The sequence below is a fragment of the Schistosoma haematobium genome, chromosome 1, assembly GCF_000699445.3.
Source record: "Schistosoma haematobium chromosome 1, whole genome shotgun sequence".
NCBI classification, from domain to species: domain Eukaryota; kingdom Metazoa; phylum Platyhelminthes; class Trematoda; order Strigeidida; family Schistosomatidae; genus Schistosoma; species Schistosoma haematobium.
This window is the reverse complement of record NC_067196.1, coordinates 13879449-13899465: the sequence shown is the minus strand read 5'-3', so window position 1 is coordinate 13899465 and position 20017 is coordinate 13879449. Positions and strand designations below refer to the sequence as shown.

Sequence of the window (20017 nt, the reverse complement as noted above, 5' to 3'; positions counted from 1 at the left end):
AATAGAAGTTAACCATATGACTAGGTCTTAACTAGTCAAGTATGCGTTAACAATACCATATAATTAAATCAATCATTAATAATACACAAATAAAAGAATATTTTCTCGGCTAAATTTTGTTTTCATTTATGAATAGTAGTTTCATATGTTATGTCAGTTAATCAATCATAGAAACGTTTTGGAGGAAAAACTTTTATCAATAATAATAGGACGTCGAATGCTTCCAGGTTTTCAATAGGGATCTAGTCTAATATTGATCAGTTCATAATCTTAATTCAAACTCAACAATCTTCACAACCCTATATTGATAATAATTATTTTGTTTTCTATTTAAAATCATTTATTCAACTTACCACATAAGTAAAGTTATAAAAATTGGAGCCAAAATTACAGTGAATTGTATATCATTTGCAATATACCAAGACCATTGTAAACACTGAAAAAAAAGTGGAATTCATAAGCAACTGAGGAGATCTATGTATTATGATAATTTTGATAGATATGACGAAGAATATAACTTTCTTGTTTTGGTAATTCTCACAGATAAAATATATTCTGTATTTACTGGTCATATTGTTTGGTATATAGTCAATAATCATGCACATTTACGTGTGTTACACCACATAGATATAAGTATTGTATAGGTAAGATATGAAGTAATGATAAAGTATTTCTGAACTGAATTATGTTCTAGTTACAATAAATATTAGTGAAATTACCCAGACATTTTCATCTTGCTATGCTAACGAGTTGTGACGTCTTGAACTGATGTACACATATACTTGGTTCTATATTATTTACGACTAACTTGAAACTGGATACATAAATAAATGATTAGCAAACTGAAACCTTTATTTAAATAATCTTCTAACACTCATTAGTAATCTGATTACTTTACAGGTAACTTTTTACAGTTTCAGTGTTAGAAAAAATGGGAAATATAAACTTCTATAGAGAAAGGTTTGAAAATATCTGCTAACGAATCGTTCATACTACTTAAGGATAATTTTGAGATTTAAATTATCTTTTAAAGAAATTAGTAATTGAAATTTAACAGCTTTGATATGAAACAGTAAAATAATATGGGTGGTGAACAAATGTTCTACATTACCAGTGATCGAAATCAGCAAAGCTTGACTGTACTACTTGTTATTAATACTGAAATGGCTAGTACTACCGTAACAATGGTTCTTTCAAATTATTTAACATTTGTATGTCATGGACATTTACCATTATAGTTGCCTATTTGGAATTTTAATTCGAAATCTGACATAAGGGACCGACTCTGGCTAGAAAATCAGGTAGAACTAGGAAGCACTGGACAGCTGCTTCACTCTAGTATGGGACTGCTCGGAAGTAAGCATTCACAAACCGGCTAGATATCGAACCAGGGATCATCAGATTAATCATTAAAACATAGGGAATTTTGAAAGCCAATACATCGTTGGATGCCGGCTCAGTGGTCTAATGGTTAAGTGCTCGCGTGCGAAGCCAGTAGGTCCTGGGTTCGAGCCCCGCGTGGTGCGGGATCGTGGATGCGCACTGCTGAGGAGTCCCATACTAGGACGAAACGGCCGTCCAGTGCTTCGAGGTTATCAATGGTGGTCTAGCTTCAACTGACTCATGATTTCAATCTGTGAAAATTTCTAAAAATCTGCACAAACCCCTTCTGACAATACAGTTGTACACTGAAAAGACTTTGGAATTAATCATTCATGAAAATCATTTTCGTTATTTTCATGAACATAATACGCTATATCATTAAAATTACGCGACTAAGCCATTTACATTTAATTTAACTAAACTGTGTTGATGTAACAATAATAATAACCGTGTGCTAATTGATAATTACTTTCGGGATGTAGTTACTGAAGTTCTAGTTAAAAGTAGAGTCCAGGGGAGTTCAACCATGTTGGGTGTGAGATAATCACTCACTAATAGTACTGCACTTACATTTATTACAGCCTGAAACGCAAACTATTGGATGCCGGTCAAGTGGTATTAAGGTTAAACCACCAGACCTGAATGTTTTAGCTTCAATTTTTTGAGGAGTGAAAAGTTAACACTGCTGAAGAGTACTGTACAGTAACAAAAAACCTCTCAATTTCTCCATGACTTTCAATGGTTGTTTTTTTTACTAAAGTTAATCAATGATGTAAGCTACAGAAATATTTATTTCGACTGGCTTTCTATTTCATTTTTCTCTGTTAGTTGGTTGGACGTAACCGAAAGGATACTCTAGAATTATATTTCTTTCTAATCCTCATGTTTTAACATTCTTAAAGGAACTAATACTCTTTTTTAGAAATTGGACCTGTATCAGAGATTGTTGCAATCAGAGATATTGATTTAACCGAATAATCTCTTGTAGAAATGAGTTGTATACATTAACTGACCAATAAATCTAAACCAAAACCTCATTGTCTGGTTCTTATTACTAAGCCAATTGTTTAAATAGATCACAATTATATATATATATATATATATATATATATATATATATATATTGGTGACTTACACTATTCTGAAAATCGACTACATTAGTTAAATAAAAGAAATACCAATGTTTTCGACAATTCTCTATTACTGGTGAATGTATATCTTGAGGAAAAAATGGTCCATCGTATATATGATTTAATAAACCCGTAAAGAAGATAACTGTAACAAGGTAAGCTGGAGTAAGTCTAAGTTGAATAATAAAATGACAAAGATATAATTTATAGGCAAGTAAAATGTATCATTAAATTTCTATTTAGATTGTAAATAATTTAAAAGAAAAAAATGTGAATAACATTTCAATTATTATGGCGCAAGTGCATCCACTCTTTGTGTTCTCCCATATTTTAATCTTCTGAATTATTCATGTCCCTTATTTTCTCTCCAAATTTATTTCACTGTATTATACTCCTTGAATAACATCTTCAAGCCCTAATGTTTCCTATTACTGCTTATACTCTTACTACCTCTACCACTACGGAATTTGAATCGACAACTGCATTACTGTGCTAATGTGGTATGGCAACTCGAACTGATGAACGTACGTACGAAGTTCTACGTTGTTACTGACTGACTGATTTTATTAAATCCATTATGGTATTTCATATAATTTTGATTAGGTAACTTCTAATATTACTAAAGATATACTTATCATAAGTCAAATTAAACTAAACTCACATAAGACTGGAGTTTATCTATTGAAGTGAGTGTGAAATTAATCAATGAAAAAGTAATGATTTGTTATCAGGTATATTAATGCATAAATATACCTATATATGTTGATTTTATTGAGTAAAATATATTAGACGATTTTATTGAATAGTTTCCATTGTCGTTCTGGAGTAGATTATTAGCTCCAACTATTATCCATCTGAGAAAAACTGATAATATTGAAAGAATCTATTTCAGTTGTAAATCTTCTTTATCATTTCAAATACATGTATGTTTATTCGAAATGAATCAATAAAATCATATGTACGAAGTAATGACGTAATAATTCAATTGAGTTTAAAATACTGATACCCCAAAGATAGCTCTCATACAATTTTTTCGGAAAAAGAACTTCTAATTTCAAGGTTTGTAATACGTCCAACAATTTACGATTGGTGGTGGTCTAACATCAATCGGTTCATGATCTCAATCAAAAACGTAATAATCTCCACAACCCCCATACTAGTAATCAACATGTGCTCACTAGTGACTAGCTTCGTGAGGGAATTCTCGGAGTCCTAGTGAGAAGCCGTGATCAGTGGAGCTAATCCATGTCGGGTAGAGACAGGTATCTACCTCAGTACAATGGAAGTTGGTCGCGCAATTTCGTGGATTGGTTGATGTTAGACACTATCACCATTGGATGCTGGCTCAGTGATCCAGTTGGTTAAGCGTTCGCGCACGAGACCGAAGGTTCTGGGTTCGAATCCCGCGAGCGGGATCGTGGATGCGCACTGCTGAGGAGTCCCACAATAAGACGAAACGGCCGTCCAGTCCTTCCAGGTTTCCAAAGGTGGTGGTCTAATATCAATCGGTTCATGATCTCAATCAATTTACGATTAATTGATCACCGATTAGTGACCGATATCATGTATGTTAAGTCCTTCTTAAGTTGACATTAATTAGCTCTTAATACATTGTAGTTCTACAGGATGTCATTCAACGCTCATACAGCTCACTGGTAATGTCTATGACTGTAAAACTGCGTAACATAGGATTGAATTTGCAATGGAGTATCAGTTCTCTTGATATTGTTGATGAGTTTTGAGTAATGTGAACTTTATGTTAAGCAGGGTCTCCTATTGACTAATAAGCATATTGCCCTTTCTAAAAGAGAGCTCGTAAGTAATTTTGGTTCGAAGAAGAATGTACACATTATATAAAACATTTTCAATTGGATAATTTTATGTAATCAAGTTAATATCGAGCATTTAATATGATGTATTTCATTAAGTTGATAGTAAACGAATAATCGATTATCAGTGTTTCTAATTGACTCATGAATTCAACTATTAGATTACTAAATTCGCCACAAAACCTCCTTCTGATAATAAACATTTTGAAGTGACTAGACCTGATATAAAGAAAACAATACCAAATTTTTAGAGAACCAAATTTCATGTTCATACAAAGAAGGAAAGAAATTATCACTTAACTGATAAATAATGACAAAACATGTAAATGAAATTTACACAACAATTACTGACAGATAATTCTTTTATGTCTTCCACAAAAAATGAAGTTTGTCAATTCATGATTAAATTATTGAGTTTTCACTTCAAAACTGTGTGATACATCATTTTGATTCAAATCAAAGTATAGATTTTAGTATGGGGTTTTTTCTCAACCCATGATTAATTAATTGCATGTTCACGTTGTTATATCCGAACGAAGGATAAATGAATGGTAACTGCTAGAAATTATTTATGGACTGTTATTATACAAACATTCTTATTGTATAACTATTATACATTATTCATATAGCGGAAGCTGAAATTGCGTTCTGGATTTAACGGGCAGGGCTAGGTGATAAGAATCAATAAGGGCTCAGAGTGGACTCTGGGTTGCTCGTGCTGGTTAACGCATCACTGATTCGACATAGGGTCAAGATCGTATAAGTCGGTGTTCTGATTGACGACCTTGTTTGTTTAGATTTTTTTCACTACTCATAATCATGTTTTTATTTTTAAATGTTTATCATTTACTGAATGTATAAATAACCTTCTAGTATAATTTCAATTCCATTACTGTCTCTATGAATGTTTAGAACCAATTTAAGAAATTAACTATCTTACCTGATAAAGCGATGTACGATTAACATTAACCAAAATTTCATATAGTTTTTTACACCATTTACATTTGTGATTCGTCCCATACATAAATAACATATTAATAAACCCCTGAATAAAAATTTTGAAAAAATCACTATAATTAATAGTTCCATAAATGATGAATAATAAAGCAGTTAATTATAAATAAATGAATGAACAGTTAAAAGGGATACTTAATTAGGTAGTCTATGAATGGAACAGTATAAAGGAGTTGTAGATTAGAATGAAATATAGATATAGTGATTTTTTGGTTAATTCAGTAGTTCTTCAGATAATCTCGCTTGTTTATCACAGATATATCTACTCTTCAGATTAATTGATTACTTCGATTCGCAGTTATATAATATATCCTTGTGTGCCAGGGTAATTTTACATTGGTTTTCAGGAGAACCGGACACCATCCGGACTTTCACGTGAGAACCCAAACAGTACAGCTCAATCCCGTTTAACAGGAGAGCCAGACACCACCCAGGCTTAAATTTCATAAACTGAGCGGTACAACTCAATCCTGTTTCACAGGAGAACCAGACACCGCATAGGATTTAACGCTACAATCTGAATAGTACAGTTCAATCCTGTGGCGCAACCATACAGGTACCAAGCACCCTGGTGGACCACTTACTTCGATCGATAACTGCTAATGGTTTAAACACTAATTTACATACAATATTGTTCAAAACCAAATAGTTGACAGAAATTATATACTTTTAATCAGTTATATTTTTATGTGCTTTATAATTCATTGCTATTCTCAAAAGGTATTATAGTCAGAAATGAATTCTAAACACTTTAGAATGATTTGTTTGAAGTTGGCTTGTATGTATCAAACCGAATTTCGATAAGTTGTTGTTGGTGGTGTGTACATGCACTTTTTGTGGATTGCCTCGATACAGATATTATGTTACAATTTACTTAATATAAATGGATTGGACATATCCCAACAAAGGCGGATCCAAATATCAACAACAGGATAACTTAAACCCATACTAGTAGTGGTATTAACACAAAACCCAGTGAAAAAGTTAATGACTATCTAAAGCCGACAGCTTATAGTGTAAAATATATTAAGTGTTTGAAGCGATTGATACTAGGTTCGAGTTCCAATGTGAATATTTATACTAGGATGCAGGTACATCTAATTGACAGGATCTGCTTTACTCTTATTACTGATTTGAAAACTTACAAATGTGTATTTAGGGAAAAGTTTAAAAAAAGCACAGATTAAAATACACTCACGACATAAAAAAGAAGATATCTGGAGCTAAATGTCCATTGAAATACATTCCGAATAGCCAAATACGTCGAAATTCACCAGCTAATATTAATAAATTATCTAAAGTAATAGTTATTTGAAGAAAAATACAATTTCAAGTGAACTTTGACATTTCCAGTTATTGTATTAATGGTTATGGAAATCTTAAATATTAGAATTTCCCATGGTGAAACGACTTTAGCTATTCGAACACTGAAAATTTAGAAAAACTAGTTGGCTATTCTGTCTTTATACGGACCTCTTCTTCAATAGGTATCCACTATTCCTGCAAGAATCGAGCCCAAGATCTTTTGTAAATATTGGGAATTGACTAAATTTTGAAATATAAATCATTGTATCCTAACTCACCATATGGTCTAGAGGTTCAAACTCTTATCTCTTAAAGGACTGCCGATACGCATTGTTTAAGAGTTTCATTGTGTAACGAAACACCTTTTAATGCTGGCGAGTTTTCTGAGATTACCCAACTAAGGTCCATCTGTGCTATATAACTATAAGACTTACAAATATATTAATTTATTTATAACAATCTACCCAGTGCTCAATTTATTCGAAATTATCAAATCAAACCTTGGTAATGATACCTATAATATTAACAGTTATAACTCTCCGATTTCATTGGTTTAAAATAATGTTCGTGAGTTATGTAAGTAATTTTAAGCCCAAATCATTTGGTAAATCATCGAGAATCCAGAAACCATTGATCCAAGTTGGTATAACCAACACAAACCCAATAATTCTAGAATACATATGCAACATGATACTTTTAGACCGTTGAGCTATAATTCATTGACTCATACATTTAAATTTAGTCAGTTCGTGAAATAACATCACTAATGAGATACCACTTTACTTAAAAATTTCTTTCGAAGACAAAATTTACATTCGAACTTTATAAGATGTTCTTTTTGAGTTAAGTAGAGTTGTATAATCACAAATAAACACATAAAAATATCTATTTGGACAACTTAGGACTGAACAAGTCTTCTAACATAAATTTGGTAGAACTGGATATCGACTAATAGATAACAGTTTACTATTGAGAGGACTAAACAACGTACTTTAAATAGATATCATTAGAATTGTTAGTCTAAATATCATACTACTCATTATTGGCTGAAGTAGATCCACAAACATTGCATTCCACTTTGCTTTCAGTGTTTTTCAAGTCGTAATTTAACCCTCGAGCCATAATGTCACTAATTTATTGAATTAGCAAAATATAGTTCATAATTTCAAACACAGGTACTAGACATAGGAAATCAAGACTGCGTCAGCCTGGAAAGCTGTTGTGAGCATGTTGTAAAGTAAAATTAACTGACATTCCAATAACACTGAACCATGTAAATATTTTCTAAAAGAAACTAATTTTCATTAACATTTCTTTGCTCACTTCAATTGTATTATCATACCAAATGGAATGACATAAGCAGATAGATATATGTATTGAATAGCAATGATGGATAGCGGAGTCCAGGACTCGCGTTTCGTCCTATTTGGGACTCGTTAGCTGGATGTACCTGCATCTCAGAGTTGACGTTCACTCTGGGACTCGAACCCAGTATCAGTCGCTTCAAATGCCATCGCGTTATCCACTCAGCTATTGAGTTCTGATAGCCACTTGCTTGTGCATACGCACAGTTTGCACATATGCCAATAACAGACTGATCAATTGCAATCTTAAACCTCAATGGGAAGATACAAGCCAAACAATATCAAGTGAATTTATGTATTAAATAGGTTGAACAAGTTAACAGGAAACTTTAACTATAGGTTTCTTGCTAGCATCGGAACACTTGTATGCAAAGGATATGCTTATTTTTGACAGAACTGATATTCCTATGATTTTAAAATCTGTATCATTGAATGTTACCATAAAGTATATGACCATTGAATTAATCGAGCTGTGTCTAGTCTCATACAAATTTGACATATTGACACTAATCAGGCAGTTAACAGCAAATTCATTCGATTTTTTAATATTTAAATGTGCCATTCAACACTTTTCAATATGACCATTTGTCTAAATAACTTAATATTTCATGATTAGTCATAATGTTGGGATCATGAAAAGTCTCCACATGATCATAGATAACGACAGCATCTGTACTTGAAAATTTTCAGTATAATTTATAATTTTCGCCTGTAAAGCAAAACTATTATACTGCTTGAAAATCGAGCTTAAAATGTTTGCAGTAACAAGTAATGTATTGAAACGAATTCAACTTACTTGTCAACTTATAACCATGCAGTAGTATATGTGCTCCAATAATCCAGACCATTGAAATACATCGAATACCATCAAAAAATGTTAATGAGATATTATGTGTTCCATTAGATTTATTATCTTCATTTCTTTTTGCACACAATTTCATTGTATTAATTGGTAATGAATAAGCACATAGTATCTTGGTGACAATACGTTTTTCCAAAATACCTTGTAAAGGAAAGAAATTTATTTTTTATATTGAATATTTCTATACTCATTAAAAGGTTAACGTTTTTTAGAGAGTTAGTTTTCTACAGGAAGAATAAACAAAAAAATTGAATAGAACTAGAAATGAAGGCCCAGGACAGAGTGGGTTGGAGAATGCTGATCGGCGGCCTATGCTCCATTAGGAGTAACAGGCGTAAGTAATACTTATTCAAATAAATTTCACTGTACTTAGAATAATTTACAATTCATCATTTAAAGAAATAACATAGTTATAAGACAATTAACAGATCCATTCGAAGAATTTGAGTGGTATCTGCTTACTCTTTCCGTATAGCAATAAATATATTTTACAGTATTTTTGTGAGATTCAACAAGAACTTTCGTTGGAAGAATGTGAAAATTTTAATAAAACAATGATAGTACTAGTAATATGAATAGTAGTAATGATATAAAAATATAAATAATGTTTAAATATTCGAAAAGGTCACAGACCAGAAAACCAATTAATAAATTCTTATATAAGGCTTTAAAATATAGTTTGTAAATAAAGGAATCCTGGTTACGAAGATAATAAAGTATCAAAAAACAGATGGGAAAGTTGAATTCATGAGTCGATCTAAGCTAGACCACTATTGAAAACCTGGAAGCAAGATTGGAAAGTGTGGAAAAACCATAGTCTTTTTATATGATTTCATATTGTCATATGAGAGAGAGAAAAAAAACATACGTCACATACTTGGTTTGAATAAAATGATTGAGGCTTCTGGCTAGGAATCCGATAGTGTATGTTATGTGTAGTAATTCATTTTGAACAAAGTTACGAAAATGTAATGGATTGTGATGCATAACTTTTGATTATCTAGTTCTCTTTCACCAAGTAGCTTTTATCAAATGGATGTAATAAAAATAGCTATTAGTTGAGTTTGTCTGATCTTTTCCCCAATCAATGAGGGAATTATTGGCTCTTTGATAAAGGTAACTGACAACACTAATTACGAAAAGTAGGATGAGATTGCAACTAGACAAAAGGTGGTGCAATAAGATTATTTACCACACCTATGGTTTATTTAGACTATAAAAAATAAAGATTGACACCAGAAAATGTCATTTTACAGTCTTGATTAAGATTTGGTGCAAGTCAATCTCTCTTGAATCGGTACTCACAAAATAGAGACATCTTTCGAATACACAATGTTTCTAAGTTCTTGTTCGTCACATGGATATATTTACTGACAAAACTCTCGAGGTAATTCATTTTACAGAATAGGTTTGACAGATACTTCAATTCTCTCTTTATAATATCGTTCAAGCCAAGATTTCTTGGTTTGTTAGCGTAACATGTTATGAAAATTGATTTAGTGTCCGATGATCACGAATTGAGAGCACTGTGTATCCTGATATTTTGGCAAGTCTTGTCTGTACACACTTAAACTAATAGATTTATCATGTAGTTTGTTTAACGGAGAATTTAAAAAAAATTGTAATAAATCAACAAACTCTTGGCAAAAAAAGTAAAATTAAGTGATTTGTAGAACATGGACAAGTCCTCTCAAGATTCAGACCACAGTGCTAAAGCTAATTAACCTGATTAACAGATTTTTGAGTTATTTGGTTCTCATTTTTGAATAAATAATAATCGGTTGGATTGAAAAGAATGAAAGCTTGGAAAACATTGAATTATCCACTACTGTTAATGTTCATGGATCAATAATTAATTAATTCCATAATGATCTATGTTGGTTTTATAAACGATATTAGTTTGTCATTTTCGGTTCACAGTCAATTTCTTATACACAACTAAGTTACCCATATATGATACTCCGAATTTGAAACTTATTCACGCTCAGTTCGAGTGATTAAAACAAAACATATGAGTTCATTTCACTTCTGAATACTTATTATGCCCTAATGAACTTGCAGTCTAAATAACTGTACATACGTAATGTGTTACTTTAACAAAGTTTTCTAAGCTATATTTACAAAGTTATTGAAAGTGTATCATACTATGCTTCTCCGTATTGCATCCATTTTGTTACGTAACTATTATTTGACCGGATCTCTCTTACTCACCCACTTGTAATTAGTTTAAATTATTTAATAGGGAGATTTTTGTGAAAATGTTTACATAAAACAGAAAAGAATTTCCATTCGAAACGGAATTGAACTAAAACATCATTGTAAATTAAGAATCACTGGTTGATTATTTTGTTCAAAACGGTCTCTGTACAAAAATGTGCACCCTCATATGGGGGATTTTCGAACCGTCACTTTTATTAGTCAGTACAGTGTCTCAACAAAAGTCGGTTTGAATCATATATTTCACATTCCAAACATTTGATAATTTATGATGTAGTACAATGTTTATTCAATATGATTAATAAGTCTCTGAATCATTACAATGTTTCGTGATTTTTTGTGAACACTGAATAAGCGACTATAACGTCACTAGCTCACAATAACTGCTCAATATTTTAAGTAAACTTTAAACCAATATCTGTTTATTTCATGGAGTAAGTTGATTTCATAGTCTTGAATTTCTACACAGTTAATTCATGTTGAACGACTAAATATATTTGCAATCATTCAATAATCTATTGCTCATTCAGTCTTTTCTATATTAACCATTAACTTGAGCTACCACTGAAATGGATTTCTGACAAATAAAAAATCGATATCTTGAATTGATTACCTTTGTTTACAAAAAGACTTCTTTCAGGTAATGAATATCAAAGAAGAATTGGTTTACAATAACAAATAGTTACTGAGTACGTCATTTACAAATTATTATTATCATTATTATTTTACTTTATCTGACAAACTATTTACAACTAAGGTTAACTGAAAAGTCTTATTGGTTCTCATTTGAAAAACCTTAGAAGTGCTCATAGAAGAACTCGCTAAGAATAGACTCTAGGAACTTTATATCTCTTAGTGATCACAGTGCCTTAATATAATAATCATCGTTTGTTATATTTGATCCCTGTTTAATGTTCAGTCTAGATATGCTTCATCTGTCATGATCTCACGAGTTTATACTAAAGCTTGTCAATTGTGAGATGATTGTAGTTTATTTGATTTGTTGTACAGATTGACTCCACTTTAAGTTAATTTTTGTCATAAATTGTAACTATAGATTTTGAGCCTACTGTTTACAAACTATAAACTTTACTGAGAAATTTGAAGTTCGATTCTTAATGAAGTCTTGAATATCTACTTCTATAGAGTTTAAAAATAAAGCTTTACAACCACATAGTGCTCCTTAACTTTCATTAGCTCTTTATATAAAGTCATTCCAAAATGAAAATTATCTTCACAATTAAACATAGCTATTCATAATTTGTTTTCACTTGTCAAACATTACTGTAATATGTATTTTCTTTCGGCTACACGAGCGCGCACACACACACATACACTCAAAAGCACATTACAATGTTTCATTTACACATGTTAACAAATACACTGCTCATATTGTGTCTGGTAGTTTTATTAATATACTGCATTCCATGGAGGAATCAATAAATCACTATAGTTATTTATCATACGACAAAAATCTATGTTTTTGATTGTACCAATTAAACCAGTAAACTTTACATGATCTGATTTCCTTCATTGATTTATAAAATACTTGTTCATTAGCTAAATGTTTAATTGGTTTAATATTTTGTTGAATAAAGCATTTGATTAACATTGATTAGTTTAATGATTATATATCTTACGATTTTCTTAGTGTATAAAATTGGATCTTACGTTAAATTTATACTGAACGATGCTGAACAAATTAGGTCAGAAATATACGTTACCTCAAAATTGTGGTTGGAAGATCATTTGAAGTCAGAGTTATTATTTTAGTTACTAGTTGCGTAGTGAAGGAGAACACGGGTGAGGACAACCGAATTAGATTAAGTAAACAATTACAGAGTTACTTGGTAAAAAAGAAAAACCATACTATAATACTTAATTTGCAAAATGTTCAATAATTGTCTCGAACTTCGTTGTTCTTGCATTTCCATACTAATTGCTTTCTATTCCTGCTCTTCCTTTCTTGATCTTCTCCATCTTCCGCTGCCAGACATTACATTCCTGACTCGCGTCATATACTACTTATATCAATATAAGTAGCACGCACCACAGTTATATTATTGAGATAAAAACTTCAAAATTTCAAGAATATATTATAGATAGGTTCCATGACAAAATCTTTAAACTAATGTAATATGTATGTGTTGAGCTGGAAAGAATCATATTTTTCTCCTAAGATTATACTTCGCTCCATTCCATAACATAACCAAAGATGTTATGACTCAAAAGATTCTGATGAATACTGTAAACTTGTGAATGATATTTAGTATTTGATTGGTTGATTTCATAAAACTATCAGCTAAGTTGATTATTTTTGATTAAAATAAAACAAATCAATAGTGATGCAATAATTACACCCATGCTCAAAGATATTGAAGACGTATTGACTCAGATTATTTTTAACAATATCTATGTTGTTGGTTCCTGACGTTTCTTAGAAAACTCAGTTTTTTACCCTGTTGAAAATGTAAAAGCTGTTAGAATTCAACAGAATTTCTTGAACTTGTTCAGTTTTCTCACTTTAAATTTGTCGTTACTTCCATCATAACATATCTATTGAACATTTGAATATATTACTTTAAAATAATGAGTGAAATTAATCAAAATTAGTTATGGCAGTTTTTGATTAAAAATCCTACACTTTTGTACTTTATTCAGCGTTATTCCTTTTTACAGTAACCTAATATTATTATTTAAAAACTTATTACAGATTATCGTTGTTAAAAGTTTTGGTTAAACTACAGTATAGGGATGAGAATAAAACAACTGTGACTAATTTCCGCCTAGTTCCAAGTCCATCAGAAAACAGATTTTACGAATGGCTATTTTATGGGGAAAAATAATAATATTACAAATCTCAAATAGATTTCAGTCAATTATTAAGTCTACTAGTGTCTTTAATAGGTTACACTACCTGTAAATAGGAAAAACAACGACGTATAAGCTCGTTCTTACGGCTACAAATTGTCTATATTCTTGAACTCTTAAAATAATCCAAATAGATTTTTAAGAATTCCCACGTTGTTTCTATTTGGGGTTAGAAATATAGGGTTAAAGGTTAGAGTTTCCATCACAAACTCATATCAGCTACAATGTAAAAATATTCTGTAGACATATGAATGAACTTTGCTCGGAAATATGAGGGGTTCTGTTTGATTGTTTCATCCACACCTGGTTCCACCACGAACAGATTAGTTTCAGAATTAAGGGTGAGGACTTGGTTACAATGTCGATTTGCCTGTTTTATACAATATATAGAGACAGAATTAGATATTCGACACGTTTAACACTATCATATTACTTCTATAGTTGAAAAAATAGTTTCTCGCCATTATCTCAAAAGTTTTGAGAAGTATAAAAAAGAATTTGTGCTATTCGTTATACATGATGGTTGAAATTCAGGCAAAAATCTACAAGTCATGTTCTCGATTTTGATTAGCTCTTCTGTATACTATACTTTTATCGAAATCTCATATATCTTTGATTGTACGACTTAGAAAATGAATAAGTGGTAAGGAGATGTCTTTGTTGAATCACTCTCTTTTGTTCGAAAGTAATAACAAGTAGATTATGAGTGGAATTTAAATGACAGAGATTTAATCATGGCCCTCATGACCTTGATTAGAGTAAACATTACCTAATGATCTTATTTTTATGACAGTTTATTTAACAGGGTTTTTTGATTTATCTCACTATTGATGCTCAGGATTGAATTTCCCTTACTAGTAATGATAGAAACACCAAACACGCTGAACAACTTAGCGGCTATTTGGAGTCAGCAGCTTAGTAGATAACGCCTTGAAGTTGTAGGCGAAAGGTACTTGGTTTGGTTCATGTTGTGAACAATAATTTTGGGATTTAAATGTATCCAACTAACGTGTCCCAAATAGGACAAACCTCAAGTCATGTATCTCACTACAAGCCACAATCCATCAGTTCTGTTCACTTTCTACTTCTTTGGTCGACTAGATTTGTTTAAATTAACACTTTTTGGTGTATCACGTCAAGCCCACTATTTTAGTGGAATGAAGACATTACAAACAGATATAGTGAATTTATAGAATCTTGTTATCTACGTGCAATTTGAGGTGTCATTCTTCAGATTTGCTGTCATAACTCTTGTGCACAGAGTAATAACTGAAGTAAAATGGATTTAACAGACAACAAATATTTATCAGTATCGACTGACTTGACCCAGATAAATATTCAAAACTAAAGGCTGCTGGATTAATGTTTTGTTATAGAGTGGACCTCACAGGAGTGAGTAACCACTATAACGCTAAGAATCATTTGTCCACGACTTCAGTTCTAGTCAATTCGTGATATTGTGTTACATTCATCCATTACTATTCACAGATCATGACTTTTAGCTGGAATGTTTTTCAGAAGTTACCAGTAAATGCACGATAATTTTATGCGTAGGACGTTTATGAAAACTGTTTTATTTGTCATTTACTTCAGTGGCTGACTTTAACCCCTTTATTTTTATCAGTTGTCTAGCTAAAATCAGTTTGTGATACAAACCATTCTGATAGTGAATAATCTCCACAAACTTTCTGTGTTAATGACATAGAGTTACTATGGGTTACATACAGCTAAATATGATCTAAGCACTAACATGTAATTGTGTTTATGCAATAAAACTATTGAAGTAAACTGAAGGAATATAACTCTTGACAATATGAGTGACCAAGATTTACTTTAAACGTTCAGAATGTCTAATCTATTTGGCTTCAGTACACAACAAACAGTTCTATTGTTTGTAATCACAATTACCTTCATTTACCACACAAATATTTGGAGTAACGTTACTTAACAATGAATAAACAGTACAATTCTGTTATTAGTTTAATAAAAACCATGCAAAATTTCAATAGTGTTATCAAATGATTTGAAAAGTTTACTGTTTAGTTCAAAACTGATCAGATCATGAATAGTAAAACTTAATTCACATTGACACAAAGAACATCCGGTATTTAGATCATTTCAATGAAAATGATATCATTTAATACTTTACAATATGAGTATTTGATACAATAACATAGTAATATATCAAATATGCTTAAACTGTCGTTAGATCACTTCATATAAACTATGGTTAGAATTATGTTTACATAAATCCATAATAAATAATGCTATAAAATGAGGTAGACATGCTGCAATTGTCGGTTTTACAATTAATTTACACTATTAACAGAGTATGAAAATGAATTTCATCGTAAGTTGATCAATATTCCAACAATTTAAAGTATAAGAGGATCGGTGGAAATTATAGAATCTTCATATTGTAAATCATAAACTCTCTATATATTTGTAACAATCAGGAGGTCACTACTTATTAGCTTCAAGATGTAACTCCTGTAGTTCTAGTGTGAGGCCATAACCAGTAGGGCAAAACCATGTCAGATGTGAATTACGCAATGGATGATGGTTACTCAATACAGTGAATTGATATTGTTACATTTGGGTGCTTCTTCAGTAGTCTAAAGTTTAAATGCTCGAGCGCATGATCGAAGGCCATAAGTTTAGCTCCTGGATTCGTGGTTGTAGATGAGAACCGTTGAAAAGTCGCGTAAGAGAAGGGAAGGGCTGTCTAGTACTTCTAAGTTTCAATTGGTAGTCTAACTAATATTAGTTAGTGGACTAAAATTATGAAAATCAATCATTCTTACTAGTGGAATTCTTCGTGGTTATATATATGCATTATCAATAAATACCAACTGGCGTGAAATATACGTTTTCGATTCTAACAAGTAGACTTTAACCACTTAACATTAATAACAGTTCAATATAAAGCCAAATTGCTTACACTGGTGATTCTAAGAATTAAACAAAATTAAGTTAGCTACAACTATATGGTTTATTAGTCTAAACATGTATAACACAAATATTAACCACCTAAAATTAAATATTTAAATTCCTGGAAACAGATATCTTCTGAGTGGTTGTTGAAATGAACAGTGCAATGACTAAGTACGACGATAAGTAGTTAAATTTTCAGTCAGATAATGACCAAAAGGGTAATAGTGATTGGAAAAACTTAATAACCTTTTTCTTTTAATAGCTAAAGAAATTCTATCGAGGAATGTTTATAGAAAACCAAAATATATGAAGGGTAACCAGCTAACAATAGAGTTTCAAAGTACTCAAATTTGTTGGAAATGTTTATTGTTTAGTGATCGCTCAACACAGTGTTTTCAGCAGCAAATTTCACTTAAATTATTAGGGTTTTGGATGCACATTAACTGAGGTACTTTGCGTTGAAAGAATACACCTAAGGAAAAGTCAACCAAAAAACTGGTGAATCCCATTATATCTAATTAGAGAGTAAGTATTAAATTAGGACTTCCTAGCTGAAGACCCAGGCATATTATATGTTAAAAGTTAGAGCATTTAGATTACACTTGAAATCCCCATCCCCGACGGTACTGTATTCAGTTTTTTATACGAATCCAAGTCAGTGATATGAAATATATGTGTAGTCATCCAGATGCAAACATAAAATTATATAATAAGAGTTCCAAAGTTAAAGTTTATACAATTTGTCATTATTAGAATTTATTAATATAAATGAAGATGCTGACAAAATGCAGAGTCTTCTGAACACTCTAAGCAACAATGCAAGCATGTTCGGCATGCGACTCTCTCCCTCGAAATGCAAAATGTTACTTCAGGATTGGGTTGCATCGACACCCGAACTAATGACAGGGAGTGAAGTAATTGAGCGTGTCGACCGCCTCACTTATCTTCGAAGTCTGGCGTGACGATATCTCAGCACGGATACAGAAGGCTCGACTAACTTTTGCCAACTTGCTTCATTTATGGCTTAGGCGAGATACTCGTCTATCAACCAAAGGACGTGTTTACTGCGCGGCAGTTTGTTCCGTCCTACTTTATGGAAGTGAAACATGGCCGGTAAGAGTAGAGGATATTCGGAGGTTACTAGTATTCGATCATAGGTGTCTTCGAAACATTGCTCGTATATCCTGGGACCATCGAGTAAGTAATGCAGTTGTTAGGAAACGGGTACTAGGTAAGGATGGCAAATCGATCGATGAATTTGTGAAACTTCATCACTTGAGATGGCTGGGACACGTGTTACGTATGCGCAACCACCGACTGCCTCGATGTCTTGTTGTATAGGAATAGATCGGAAGAAAGCTAGGGGCGGCCAGGCCAAAACATGGCACAAATACATGACGTCAGTTACAAGTGCACTGAGCCATGTTGGTTGGTGTAGACTAAACGGTTGGAATCCACGAGATGATAGCAATCGATGGTTAGAGACCCTGAATGACATGGCTCAAAATCGTTTGCAATGACGCAGGCGCACGCACTCTTTGTGTTCTCCCAAATTCTAATCTTCTGAATTCTCTCTGTCTCTCTTTTTTCTCTTTCCCAATTTATTTCACTGTATTATACTCCTTGAATAACATCTTCAAACCCTAGTCTTTCCGATTTCTGCTTATACTCTTACCACCTCTACCACTATGGAATTTGAATCGACAACTGCATATCTGTGCTAATGTGGTATGGCAACTCGAACTGATGTACGTACGTACGAAGTTCTACGTTGTTACTGACTGACTGACCCTGAAGTGATCAACATAAATAGTTAACGATTTCGAAAGGCACAACACTAAGGATAATACTAATTCATAATGTGCTGTTAGTAGGCAACAGCTAAATGTCGTTTGAATCAGTAGGGCCAAACAGTTTCTAAGAAATCTCTGATGTGCATTCAAATTTATATTACAAAGGTTCCTAATTATTTCCTTCAAGTATATAACTGTAAATTAAGCCAGTGTAGTGGGAATGAAATAATTATTTGTTTAAATCTGAAGACATGGGATCTTTATTCAGAAGTCATTCAGCTTTTCTAGCTTGGGTTGTCTATTGAATAGACAGTGTATCTGTTCACCTACTAAATGGCGAGCACTCTGCACATCACTTCACTTTGTATTACTTTCACCTATGAAACTTGGTTAATGAAAATAGATCTTAGTGACTTGTTAATATCGTAAAACCACTATCTTCAAAGCACTGGACCTATGATTACTCAGGTGGTTCTGAGTTTTGTTGTAGGGTATTGAGATGGTTGAGGTTGTCATTCTCCTAATGTGACAGTGAATCATCACCAACAAAATCAGTTAGGACATATCTTATATATGCCAAGCCATTTGGGACTGATTTACAGAGATATCTTGCGTCTGGTTAGCTTGAAGTAAATTAAATCAATCCATAAATACATTCTCGAATCGCATAAGCCATATCTAAAGCTGAGGAATTTCAGGATGGATCCATAATATAATTGTAATCAGAAACTAGAGTCTATAAATGAATAGGATCAACTAGGACTTACATGGTACTATTCTTTTTGATTTCATTGTAACTAACCAATGACATGAGCATTTGTCTTTAGTTCGCTCATCTTTCCTTGCTTTCTCAACGTGACACTATTTTAATACTTCTAAATGTGTCCATCCGTTCTTTTTACAGTTGGTTCTTATATGATTTACCCAATATGATCGTTCTGTATAATCTAAGATCTCTGGCAATAACAAATCTAGAACTTTATCAAATTTGGAGACTGATCATTAATAAACCATATTTCAGTTGTAAAATAACTTAATCAGTTTAGTACAATATTATAAATCCTCATTCTTAGTCATAAAAGTAACATATCATTAGTCTGTAATCATAATCAATAATTCAGTGTCTTCATTTGAAACATTCTGGCGGACATTAAGTTACACATTATATTCTAGTTTTCAAATTTCTAACACATCGAATCAGGTCAATATCCTAGATTGTACTATACGTCACATCACTAATCATTTATCCAATAGTAACAGTAGTTGTTGACTGAAACCTTTCAATCTACATTTTATATAACTTTGTGATAATAAT

At 32.0% G+C, this 20017-nt stretch overlaps 1 protein-coding gene across 3 annotated transcripts in view; it reads right to left on the bottom strand.

The window, feature by feature from the left end:
* Positions 1-20017, bottom strand: part of MS3_00003021 (uncharacterized protein) — a 41170-nt gene that overhangs the window by 14958 nt on the left and 6195 nt on the right. For 2 of the 3 annotated variants that reach the window (XM_051210694.1, XM_051210696.1), the window contains exons 6-10: positions 8822-9028; positions 6555-6651; positions 5283-5387; positions 2519-2684; positions 354-436 (exon numbers count right to left, since the gene is read on the bottom strand). In XM_051210694.1, coding sequence (XP_051073194.1) covers positions 354-436; positions 2519-2684; positions 5283-5387; positions 6555-6651; positions 8822-9028 — 658 coding nt within the window. Of the gene's footprint in view, positions 1-353; positions 437-2518; positions 2685-5282; positions 5388-6554; positions 6652-8821; positions 9029-12701; positions 19988-20017 lie in introns of those variants that run through there. The other variant, XM_051210695.1, reaches the window with a different exon arrangement.